This window comes from Hypanus sabinus, chromosome 18, assembly GCF_030144855.1.
Source record: "Hypanus sabinus isolate sHypSab1 chromosome 18, sHypSab1.hap1, whole genome shotgun sequence".
NCBI lineage: Eukaryota > Metazoa > Chordata > Chondrichthyes > Myliobatiformes > Dasyatidae > Hypanus > Hypanus sabinus.
The window spans coordinates 34,488,825-34,502,160 of NC_082723.1; the positions used below are offsets into that span (position 1 = coordinate 34,488,825).

Sequence of the window (13,336 nt, forward strand, 5' to 3'; positions counted from 1 at the left end):
TCCGCTAAACTCCTAACCTGCCTGGACCCTAACACCGACCCCAGTCCGCTAAACTCCTAACCTGCCTGGACCCTAACACCGACCCCAGTCCGCTAAACTCCTAACCTGCCTGGACCCTAACACCGACCCCAGACCGCTAAACTCCTAACCTGCCTGGACCCTAACACCGACCCCAGTCCGCTAAACTCCTAACCTGCCTGGACCCTAACACCGACCCCAGTCCGCTAAACTCCTAACCTGCCTGGACCCTAACACCGACCCCAGTCCGCTAAACTCCTAACCTGCCTGGACCCTAACACCGACCCCAGTCCGCTAAACTCCTAACCTGCCTGGACCCTAACACCGACCCCAGTCCGCTAAACTCCTAACCTGCCTGGACCCTAACACCGACCCCAGTCCGCTAAACTCCTAACCTGCCTGGACCCTAACACCGACCCCAGTCCGCTAAACTCCTAACCTGCCTGGACCCTAACACCGACCCCAGTCCTCTAAACTCCTAACCTGCCTGGACCCTAACACCGACCCCAGTCCTCTAAACTCCTAACCTGCCTGGACCCTAACACCGACCCCAGTCCGCTAAACTCCTAACCTGCCTGGACCCTAACCCCGACCCCAGTCCGCTAAACTCCTAACCTGCCTGGACCCTAACACCGACTCCAGTCCTCTAAACTCCTAACCTGCCTGGACCCTAACACCGACCCCAGTCCGCTAAACTCCATCCTGCCTGGTCCCTAACACCGACCCCAGTCCTCTAAACTCCTAACCTGCCTGGACCCTAACACCGACCCCAGTCCTCTAAACTCCTAACCTGCCTGGACCCTAACACCGACCCCAGTCCGCTAAACTCCTAACCTGCCTGGACCCTAACACCGACCCCAGTCCGCTAAACTCCTAACCTGCCTGGACCCTAACACCGACCCCAGTCCGCTAAACTCCTAACCTGCCTGGACCCTAACACCGACCCCAGTCCGCTAAACTCCTAACCTGCCTGGACCCTAACACCGACCCCAGTCCGCTAAACTCCTAACCTGCCTGGACCCTAACACCGACCCCAGTCCGCTAAACTCCTAACCTGCCTGGACCCTAACACCGACCCCAGTCCGCTAAACTCCTAACCTGCCTGGACCCTAACACCGACCCCAGTCCGCTAAACTCCTAACCTGCCTGGACCCTAACACCGACCCCAGTCCGCTAAACTCCTAACCTGCCTGGACCCTAACACCGACCCCAGTCCGCTAAACTCCTAACCTGCCTGGACCCTAACACCGACCCCAGTCCGCTAAACTCCTAACCTGCCTGGACCCTAACACCGACCCCAGTCCGCTAAACTCCTAACCTGCCTGGACCCTAACACCGACCCCAGTCCGCTAAACTCCTAACCTGCCTGGACCCTAACACCGACCCCAGTCCGCTAAACTCCTAACCTGCCTGGACCCTAACCCCGACCCCAGTCCGCTAAACTCCTAACCTGCCTGGACCCTAACACCGACCCCAGTCCGCTAAACTCCTAACCTGCCTGGACCCTAACCCCGACCCCAGTCCGCTAAACTCCTAACCTGCCTGGACCCTAACCCCGACCCCAGTCCGCTAAACTCCTAACCTGCCTGGACCCTAACACCGACCCCAGTCCGCTAAACTCCTAACCTGCCTGGACCCTAACACCGACCCCAGTCCGCTAAACTCCTAACCTGCCTGGACCCTAACACCGACCCCAGTCCGCTGATGTCAGAACTCCTGACAACACACACAGCATGCTGGCGGAACTCAGCAGGCCAGGCAGCGTCTATGGAAGAGAGTAAACTGTGGAGCCCAGACCCCACTCTCCTCTCCCCGCCCCGCCGGCAGCCGGACCCGCTAAGCCCCACCTCTCTGCATCTCCCGCGGTCTCCGTTCCCTGGCAACGGCGTCGCTGCGTCACTGCGCGGCGTTGGTGGCGGGGGCGGGGGTGGGGGGTAGTTCTGTGTGGCCGGGGCCATGGCAGCGGCAGCGGCAGCAGCGGGCACGGTGCAGGGGTCGGGAGGCGCGGTCCCGGCACTACCGAGCGCGCGGCCGCTGTCGGGCACGGCACGCCGCCTGCACCGCGCGCTGAACGCGCTGTTGAGCGAGAGGGAACGCGAGCGCTTCATCTGCTGTCTGAACGGTTACCGGCGCCGCCGCAACGTCTACGAGCTGGTGCTCGGCCTCGGCCGGCTGCTCGACACCCCCCGCAAACGGCAGCTCCTGCCCCTTCTCCGCCTCGTCATTCCCCGCTCTGACCAGCTCCTCTTCGACCAGTACACCGCTGAGGGAGCCCATCCCGTCTGGCCGGCCGGCACGCCCGTGAGTATGATGGAGGGACGAGGGGAGAGGGCATAGAGAGGCGAGCGGGACTGGAACAGTGACGGGTGGAGAAGATGTTGCAGTGGGCGGGAAAGGGGTTGGTGGTGAGGAGAGGAGGACAAGAGAGTTTGGGGATAGAGGGAATATGCAGAGGTCAGTGGGACTGGAAGAGTAAGTGGAGGAGAAGAGGGTGTAGAGGGGAGGTGATGGTGGGAAGGGGGTGGATAAGTTGTTGCTCTGGGGAGAGGGGGAGGAGAGGAGGGTGCGGAGGGGAAGGGGAGAGGATGGTATGGGGGAGGGTGAGAAGGGAGCAGTGGGGAGAAGAGGGTTCAGAGTGGAGGGGGGGTAGAGGAGTTTGCCCATTGCAGAGGGTTGGAGTGGAGATGGGAGGAGAGTAGGTTGCAGTGGGAAAGGGTTGGAGTAGAGGGTGTGGAAGAGGTTGTGGTGGGTAGAGGGAGTAGAAGAGGTTGCGGTGGCGAGAGGGTCGGTGAAGTGTTTGCGTTGGGGAGAGTGTTGGAGAAGAGAGTGGTAGTTAGAGGGTAGTGCTGTGGAGAGAATTATTGTGGATGGGAGAGAGGGAAGTGTTGAGTGGGAAAGAGGGTGCAGAGGATTTGGGGATGGTGTTAAGGTGTTGGTAGGGGAGGTGAACGATGAAGTGAAAGTGGTAGGATGAGGGAGAAAAGTGCTTGTAGGGGAAGAGAGGGTGAGATATGTGACTGAGACCAGGGAGGACGGCAGTGTATGAGAGGGAAGGCAGGGTAAAGGGGCAAGGAGACTGGGAATGAGGGACATAATAAGGCTAGATGCAGAGAGAGCTGGTTAGTGAGGTGAGGAGGGCACTTGAGGGAAAGCTACAGAGGGTGGGATTAAATTGGGAGCCCTATTAGGGCGATTGTGGTCTGAATAGTCTTGTGGACTTCTATTGTTCTGTGATAAGTCGTTTAACTGTACACTCTTGTGATGAGCATATAACTTCTGCCACTGATATTGCTGGAGAGGTAAATATCTGCCCAAACACAGAGAAATAGTGTTGAGAATCTTCTCTACCCAGCTAAGAGAGTTGAGTGGATGTCAAATTGAGTTGCATTCCTGACGCACAGCCTTTCTCCCTCTCCCTCTGAGTAACAGGCCAGAATGTAGCACTTGTATATCGGTCTATGAGGTTCTGACTGGGTTGAAGGTGGGTGGAGGACACTAACTGCTGCCTGAAGAGCCATGCATTCATCTGATCAGACATAAGCTAGGAGCAAGGTCAATTGGAGATTGGAAACCTGAGAAGACATGGTTCACTCAGGTTTGCTGATTTAGTCGAAAAGGCTGTGACTTGCAGCAGTTTGAAGGTTTGAGCAGTGCTGGATTGACATTTGGGATTGATTGACAAAAACAAATTAGTGAGAGGCAGGGGCAAGCAGAGCAGCCATTATTGGAATGTACGGAGTTAGAGTGAAGATTTCGGGATTTTGACTCTTCGAGGCTTCAGCAAGGACGGGCTTCAAGGCAAGAAAAGCTGTAGGTAGTGTTTTCCCTCACTCAGATTTTGCTTTTCCACCTTTATAGTTGCTCAGTAAGGAAAGGAGAGCCGCCAGTCAGGGTAGTGAAATGCTCCCCTTGCAGGGTGCGGGAAGCAGAGAGGCCTCCAGTGACCCTGACCACCACACCTGTGAGAAGAGCGTCCAGCTGCAGCCTCAAACAATCCGCATTAAGGAGTTGGAGTTGGAGCTGGAACTAAATGAACTCTGGATCACTTGGGAGTCTGAGGGGGTGATAGATCGGACATAAAGGTAGGTAGTTACACCCAAGGTGCAATACGCAGGAAATTGTGTGTCAGGAAGGGGAAAGGGGTTAAACAGCCAGTGTAGCGTACCCCTGTGACCATGCCTCCAACATCACGTATACCACTTTGGATACTGTTTTGGATCATTGGGCTCTCTTCCAGGGAAGGTGGGACCTGTGCAGAAGAGACGATTTGCACCTGAACTAGAAGTGGGCTAATATACGAGTGGGAAGGTTTGTTAGTGCTGCACAATGGGGTTTAAACTAGAGTTGCAGTTAGGTGAGAACCAGAGTGCCAGAACAGATAGTGGAGAATCTGTGAAGATAGATATTAAAACCTCAGACAAAGTCAAGATTCAAAAGGTTGAGCATGGTGCAACTAATGTCCTGACATGCATATATTTCAATGCAAGAAAATCGTAGAAAAAGCAGATGAGCTCATGGCATGGATCAACAGCTGGAATTATGATATTATAGCATCAGTGAAACTTGGTTGCAGGAGATTTGGCTGGATTGGCAGCTCAATATTCTGGGGTCTGTTGTTTTAGATGTGACAGAGTGGGAGAGAATAAAGGAGGAAGGGGGGCACTAGTTAGGGAAAGTGCCACGGCAGTGCTCAGTCAGAACAGAATGGAAAAGACATCCAATGGGACATTATGGGTGGAACTGAGTAATAAGAAAAGTATGACCACATCCATGAGGCTATAATTACAGACCACCCAACAGTCTGAGAGATTTAGAGAAACAAATTTGTTAAGATATCACAGACTGATGCAAGAAACAAGGTTATAGTAGGTGATTTCAACTTTCCATATATTGCCTGTGACTCCCCTACTGGGGGAAAAAAGGACTAGATGGCATAGAGTTTGTCAAATGTGTTCAGGAAAGTTTTTGTAATCAATACTTGGAAGTCCCAATGAGCGAGTGTGCAATGCTGGATCAGTGATTAGGGATTGAGACTGAGCAGGTGATAGAAGTTTGTATAGGGGAAAACTTGGTATCCAATGATCACAATGCCAATAGTTTCAAAGTTCATATGCAGAAAGATATGTCTAATCTGTGATTTGAGATTTCTAATTGGAGAAAGGCCAATTTTGAAGGTATCAGAAAGGCTAGTCTTATGTCAGTTATAGGGAAATCGCTAGAGGGTAAGGTAGTGGACATTGTCTACATGGATTTTAGTAAGGTATTTGACAAAATCCTTCATGGAGGCTAATCTGGAAGAATAAAATGCATGGGATCTGAGCTGAATTGGCTGTTTGGATTCAGTACTGTCTTGCACATAAAGTGTAATGGTTGAAGGGACTTGCTTGAGATGGAAGTCTGCAATCAGTGGGATTCCACAGGGATCTGTGGTGGGACCTCTGCTGTTTGTGATGCATACAAGTGACTTGGATGAAAAAGTAGGTGGATGGATTAGTAAGTTTGTGGATGATACCAAGATTGGTAGAATAGTGGATGGTGTAGAAGACTGGCAAAAAATAGAGCACAATACAGATCAGTTGCAGATATGGGCTGAGAAATGGCAGATGGAATTTAACTCAGATAACTGTGAGGTGTTGCACCTCTGTAGGGTAAATGCAAGGAGATGGTACACTGTTAGGGCAAGGTCCTTAACAGCGTTGCTGAGCAGAGACCTTGGTATAAAAGTTCATAGTTCCTTGAAAGTGGCAACATAGGTTGATAAGGTGGTTATGAAGGCTTATGGAATGCTTGCTTTTATTGGCTGAAGCATTGAATTTAAAAGTCATAGTTAGAGTAGACAAGGACTACCTGCTTCCCAGAGTTGAAATGTCTAATACCTGAGGGCATGCATTGAAGGTGAGAGGCAGAAAGTTCAAGGAGGATGTGAGGGATAAGTTTTTTAATCAGTCAAGGATGCCTGAAATGCACTGCTTGGTATGATGCTAGAGGTAAATGCATTAAAGAGACGTTGCGATAGGCACAGGGATGTAAGGAAACTGGAAGGGTATGGACAAGGTTTAGGTAGGAGGGGTTAATGTTTGGGTGTTTTTGATTTGCTTTTTAGCAGGAATGGTTTGTTCTTATGCTCTACTCTGTGTCTAATGATCTGGTAGTGAGGATTGGGACAGGATGTTTTCTGGCAAAAGTGTACTTGGTAAGTGGGAGGCCTTCAAAACTGAAATTTTGAGAGTACAAAACTTGTCTGTCCATGTCAGACTAAAAGGACCAGATAACAGGTGTAGGAAACCCTGGTTTTCAAGAGATATTGATGCTCTGGTTAAGCAAAAGAAAGGAGGTGAATAGCAGATATAGGTAGGTAGGAACAAATGGGACCATAAGACAAAGGAACAGAAGTCGGCCATTTGGCTCATTGAGTTTGCTCCACCATTTTATCATGAGCTGATCCATTCTCCCATTTAGTCCTACTCCCCTGCCTTCTCACCATAACCTTTGATGCCCTGGCTACTCAGATACCTATCAATCCCTGCCTTAAATACACCCAATGACTTGACCTCCACTGCCGCCCATGGCAACAAATTCCACAGATTCACCAACCTCTGGCTAAAAAATTTCTTCACATCTCTGTTCTGAATGGCATCCTTCAACCCTTAAGTCATGCCCTACTGAGTTTAAGAAATGCAAGAGAATGTTTAAGAAAGAAATCAAGAGGGCTAGCAGACAAGGTAAAGGAGAATCCTAAGGGATTCTATAGATAGGTTAAGAGCAAAAAGATTGCAGGGGACAAAATTAGACCTCTGGAAGATCAGAACGGTAATCCATGCAAAGAGTGAAAAGAGATGGGGAGATCTTAAACAATTTTTTTGCATCTGTATTTACTCAGGAGATGGACTCTGAGTCTATAGAAATAAGGCAAAACAGCATCATCTTCATGAACCCTCTACACATTACAGAGGAGGAGGTGTTTGTAAATTAGGGTGGATAAATCCCCAAGGTTTGACAAGTTGTTCCCTAAGACCTGTGGGGTGGGGGTGGGGGGGCAAGTGCAGAAATTGCCGGGGTCCTAGCAGAAACATTTAAATCATCCTTAGCTACAGGTGAGGGGCTGGAGGATTGGAAGATAGCCAATCTTTTTCTGCTGTTTAAGAAAGGCTGTAAAAATAAATCTGAAAATTATATGCCTGTGAGCCTGACATTAGTAGTGGGAAACTTATTGGAAAATATTCTAAAGGACTGGATATGGATAGACACGAACTGATTAAGGATGGTCAACATGGCTTTATGCGTGATAGGTTATGTAACCAATCTTAGAGTTTTTCAAGGAAGTTACCAGGAAATGAGATGAAGACAAGGCAGTGGATGTTATCTGCAAACGTTTGTGCATGGACTTCAGCAAAGCATTGGGCAATGTCCTGCATGGGGGATTTGTCAAGAAGATTCAGTTGCTCGGCATTCGAGCTGAGGTAGTAAATTGGATTAGACATTGACTCTGTGGGATGGTTGTCTCTCTGCCTGGAGGCCTGTGATTAGTGGTTTCACAGAGATAGGTGCTGGGTCGGTTGTTATTTGTTATCTACTGTATAACAATGATCTGGATGATAATGTGGTTAACTGGATCAGCAAATTTGCAGATGACACCAAATTGGGGGTGCAGTGGACAGCAAAGAAGGCTATTGGAGCTTGCAGCGGAATCTGGATCAGCTGGAAAAATGTGCTGAAAATTGGCAGATAGAATTTAATGCAGACAACTGTGAGGTGTTGCACTTTGGTAGGACGAACCAGGGTACGTCTTAAGAGAGTGAATGGAAGGGCACTGAAGAGTGTGGTAGAACAAAGGGATCTAGGAATACAGGTCCATAATTCATTGAGATTGGTGTCACTGCTTGATTGGGTTGTAAAGAAAGCTGTTGGCACATTGGCCTTCATAAATCAAAGTATTGAGTACATAGAACATAGAAATTTACAACACATTACAAGCCCTTTGGCCCATAATGTTGTGCCGACCATATAACCTATTCTAGAAACTGCCTAGAATTTTCCTAGTGCAGACAGAGCCTTCTATTTTTCTAAGTTCAATGTACCTATCTATGAGGTTCTTAAAAGACCCAGTTGTATCTGCTTCATCCACCCCTGATGGCTATGCATTCCACGCACCCACCACTCTCTGTGTGAAACACTTGCCCCTGACATCCCCTTAGTACTTATTTCCAAGCACCTTAAAACTATTGTGTTAGTTATTTCAGCCCTGGGAAAAAGCCTCCATATGATTAATGCCCCTTATCATCTTGTACTCCCCTACTAGGTAACCTCTCATCCTCTGTTGATTCAAGGAGAAAAGGCCAAGTACACTCAATCTATTCTCATAAGGTATGCCCTCCAATCCAGGCAACATCCTTGTAAATCTCCTCTGCACTCTCTCTATAGTATTCACATCCTTCCTGTAGTGAGGTGACCAGAACTGAACGCAATGCTCCAAGTGGGGCCTGACCAAGGTCTTATATAGCTGTAACATTACATAGAAACATAGAAAATAGGTGCAGGAATAGGTCATTCGGCCCTTCAAGGGTGCACCGCCATTCAGTATCATCATGGCTGATCATCCAACTCAAAACCCTGTACCTGCTTTCTCTCCATACCTCCTGATCCCTTTAGCCACAAGGGCCATATCTAACTTCCTCTTAAATATAGCCAATGAACTGGCCTCAACTGTTTCCTGTGGCAGAGAATTCCACAGATTCACCAATCTCTGTGTGAAGAAGTTTTTCTTCATCTCGGTCCTAAGGCTTCTCCCTTATCCTTAAACTACAACCCCTCATTCTGGACTTCCCCCAACATTGGAAACAACCTTCCTGCATCTAGCCTGTCCAATCCCTTTAGAATTTTATGTTTCAATAAGATCCCCCCTCAGTCTTCTAAATCCCAGCAAGTGTAAGCCTTGTTGATCCAGTCTTTCTTCATATGAATGTCCTGCCATCCCAGGAATCAATCTGGTGAACCTTATTTATACTCCCTCTATGGCAACAATGTCTTTCCTCAGATTAGGGGACCAAAACTGCTCACAGTACTCCAGGTGTGGTCTCGCCAAGGCCTTGTACAGGTGCAGTAGAACCTCCCTGCTCCAGTACTCGAATCCTCTTGCTATGAATGCCAACATACCATTTGCCTTTTTCACCGCCTGCTGTACCTGCATGCCCACTTTCAATGACTGGTGTAAAATGACACCCAGGTCTTGTTGCATCTCCCCTTTTCCTAATCGGCCAACAATCAGATAATAATGTTTTCCTGTTTTTCAACCAAAGTGGATAACCTCACATTTATCCACATTAAATTGCATCTGCCATGAATTTGTCCACTCACCTAACCTATCCAAGTCACCCTGCGTCCTCTTAGCATCCTCCTCACAGCTAACACTGCCGCCCAGTTTCGTGTCATCCACAAACTTGGAGATGCTGCATTTAATTCTCTCATCTAAATCATTAATATATATCGTAAACAACTGGGGTCCCAGCACTGAGCCTTGCGGTACCCCACTAGTCACTGCCTGCCATTCAAGTCAAGTCACTTTTATTGTCATTTCAACCATAACTGCTGGTACAGTGCATAGTAAAAATGAGACAACGTTTTTCAGGACTATGGTGTTACATGACACAGTACAAAAAACTAGACTGAACAACATAATAAAAAAAACAACACAGAGAAAGCTATACTAGACTACAGACCTACACAGAACTGCATAAAGTGCACAAAAACAGTGCAGGCATTTACAATAAATAATAAACAGGACAGTAGGGCAAGGTGTCAGTCCAGGCTTCGGGTATTGAGGAGTCTGATAGCTTGGGGGAAGAAACTGTTACATGGTGTGGTCGTGAGAGCTCGAATGCTTCGGAGCCTTTTCCCAGACGGCAGGAGGGAGAAGAGATTGTATGAGGGGTGCATGGGGTTTATTCATAATGCTGTTTCCTTTGAGGATGCAGCGTGTAGTGTAAATGTCCGTGATGGCGGGAAGAGAGACCCCGATGAAAAGATCCCATTTATTCCCACTCTTTGCTTCCTGTTTGCCAACCAATTCTCTATCCACATAATACCATACCCCCAATACTGTGTGCTTTAAGTTTGCACACTAATCTCCTGTGTGGGACTTTGTCAAAAGCTTTTTGCAAATCCAGATATACTACATCCACTGGTTCTCCCCTATCCACTCTACTAGTTACATCTTCAAAAAATTCTAGAAGATTCGTCAGACATGATTTTCCTTTCACAAATGCATGCTGACTTTGCCCAATGATTTCACCTCTTTCCAAATGTGCTGTTATCACATCTTTGGTAACTGACTCTAGCATTTTCCCCACCACCGATGTCAGGCTAACCGGTCTATAATTCCCTGGTTTCTCGCTCCCTCCTTTTTAAAAAAGTGGGGTTACATTAGCCACCCTCCAATCCTCAGGAACTAATCCAGAATCTAAGGAGTTTTGAAAAATTATCACTAATGCATCCACTATTTCTTGGGCTACTTCCTTAAGCACGCTGGGATGCAGGCCATCTGGTCCTGGGGATTTATCTGCCTTTAATCCCTTCAATTTATCTAACACCACTTCCCTACTAACATTTATTTCCCTCAGTTTCTCCATCTCACTAGACCCTCGGTCCCCTACTATTTCTGGAAGATTATTCATGTCCTCCTTAGTGAAGACAGAACCAAAGTAGTTATTCAATTGGTCTGCCATGTCCTTGTTCCCCATGATCAATTCACCTGTTTCTGACTGTAAGGGACCTACACTTGTCTTAACCAATCTTTTTTCTTTTCGCATATCTATAAAAGCTTTTAGAGTCAGTTTTTATGTTCCCTGCCAGCTTTCTCTCATAATCTGTTTTCCCTTTCCTAATTAAGCCCTTGGTCCTCCTCTGCTGGACTCTGAATTTCTCCTAGTCCTCAGGTGTGCTGCTTTTTCTGGCTAATTTGTATGTTTCTTCTTTGGAATTGATACTATCCCTAATTTCCCTTGTCAGCTGTGGGTGCACTGCCTTCCCTGGTTTATTCTTTTGCCAAACTGGGATGAACTCTTGTTGTAGTTCATCCATGCAATTTTTAAATGCTTGCCATTGCATATCCACAGTTAACCCTTTTAAATATCATTTGCCAGTCTATCTTAGCTAATTCACGTCTCATACCTTCAAAGTTACCCTTCTTTAAGTTCAGAACCTTTGTTTCTGAATTAACTATGTCACTCTCTATCTTAATGAAGAATTCCACCATATTATGGTCACTCTTACCCAAGGGGCCTTGCACGACAAGATTGCTAACTAACCCTTCCTCATTGCTCAATACCCAATCTAGAATGGCCTGCTCTCTAGTTGGTTCCTCGACATGTTGGTTCAGGAAATCATCCCGCATACATTCCAAGAAATCCTCTTCCTCAGCACCCTTACCAATTTGGTTCACCCAATCTGTATGTAGATTGAAGTCACCCATTATAACTACTATTCCTTTATTGCATTTCTAATTTCCTGTTTAATGCCATCCCCAACCTCACTACTACTGTTAGGTGGCCTGTACACAACTCCCACCAGTGTTTTCTACCCTTTACTGTTATACAGTTCTACCCGTATCAATTCCACATCCTCCAGGCTAATGTCCGTCCTTTCTATTGCATTAATCTCCCCTCTAACCAGCAACGCTACCCTACCTCCTTTCCTGTCTATCCCTCCTGAATATTGAAAATCCCTGGATGTTGAGCTCCCATCCTTGGTCACTCTTGGTTACCTCACAGCTCTTGAATTCAATCCCATGGTCAGTGAATACCAGCACACCATACGCCTTCTTAACAACCCTACCAACCTGCACAGCAGCTTTGAGTGGCCTATTGACACAGACCCCAAGGTCTCTCAGATGTTCCACACTGCCAAGAGTCTTACCATTTATATAATATTCTGTCTTCAAATTGGACCTACCAAAATGAACCACTTCACACTCATCTAGGTTGAAGTCCATCTGCCACATCAAGCACAGTTCTTCATCCTGTCAATGTCCTGTAACCTCTGACAACCCCCCAGACTATCCACAACATCCCAAATCTTTGTGTCATCAGCAAACTTACTAACTCACCCTTCTACTTCTTCATCTAGGTCATTTATAAAAATCACAAAGAGGAGGGGTCCCAGAACAGATCCCTGAGGCATACCACTGGTCACTGGCCTCCATGCAGAATATGAACCATCTACAACCACCCTTTGCCTTCTGTGGGCAGGCCAATTCTGGATCCACAAAACAAGGTCTCCTTGGATCCCATTCCACTTTACTTTTTGAAGGAGCCTTGCATGGGGAACCTTATCAAATGTCTTACTGAAATCCATATACACTTCATCTACTTCTCTACCTTCATCAATGTATATTGTTACATCCTCAAAGAATTCAATCAGGCTCATAAGGCACAACCTGCCCTTGACAAAGCCACGTTGACTATCCCTAATCAGATTATGTCTTTCCAAATGCTCATAAATCCTGCCTCTCAGGATCTTCTCCAACAACTTGCCAACCACTAAAATCAGACTCACTGGTCTATAATTTCCTAGGTTATCTCTACTCCCTTTCTTGAACAAGGGTACAACAGTTGCAATCCTCCAGTACTTCTCCTGTCCTTATTGATGATGTAAAGATCATCGCAAGAGGCTCAATAATCTTCACCCTTGCTTCCCACAGTAGCCTGGGTATACCTCATCTGGTCCCAGAGACTTATCTAACTTAATGCTTTTCAAAAGCTCAAGCACATCCTCTTTCTATATGCTCAAGCATTTCAGTACACTGTAAGTCATCCCCACAATTGCCAAGGTCTTTTTCCCTGGTGAATATATTGAAGCAAAGTATTCATTAAGTACCTCCTCTACCCCCTCCAACTGCGTGCACTTGTTTCCACTATCGCACCAGATTGGTCCTATTCTTACATGGGCCCAGAGATGAAATGAGCGAATTCACAAATACCGGAATAAATTGGTTGATCATAGTCGTATTCAGTACAGCAGATCCTGTTCAATCGCAGTTCATGTATTCATGAAGGCAAACAGGTTATAATCTCCAGTAAATGTTAGTGAAGAATGTCACTTAAATATGAAAACTTGATCTGATGTTTATCATTAAGCAAAATGTATTGACTCCAATTCCCAGTGAATTTTCAGTTCCATGAGTAAAGCTTCTGCCAATATCAAATAATTAGAGAAATATTATCATCATTGTTGAACAATCACTGAGAAGAATATGTTGTCACTGGAAGATCCACTAAAATATCTGACTGTCTCACATATCACATAATATCCTAAAGTGAATGTT

The 13,336-nt window shown here is 46.9% G+C and overlaps 1 protein-coding gene across 6 annotated transcripts in view; it reads left to right on the plus strand.

The window, feature by feature from the left end:
- The first annotated feature begins 1,968 nt into the window (after nucleotides 1–1,968).
- LOC132407469 (whirlin-like) overlaps nucleotides 1,969–13,336 on the plus strand; it is a 181,769-nt gene continuing 170,401 nt past the window's right edge. For all 6 annotated transcript variants that reach the window (XM_059994050.1, XM_059994048.1, XM_059994049.1 and 3 more), the window contains exon 1: nucleotides 1,969–2,319. In XM_059994050.1, coding sequence (XP_059850033.1) covers nucleotides 1,975–2,319 — 345 coding nt within the window. In that variant the 5' untranslated portion in view covers nucleotides 1,969–1,974. The remainder of the gene's footprint in view (nucleotides 2,320–13,336) is intronic.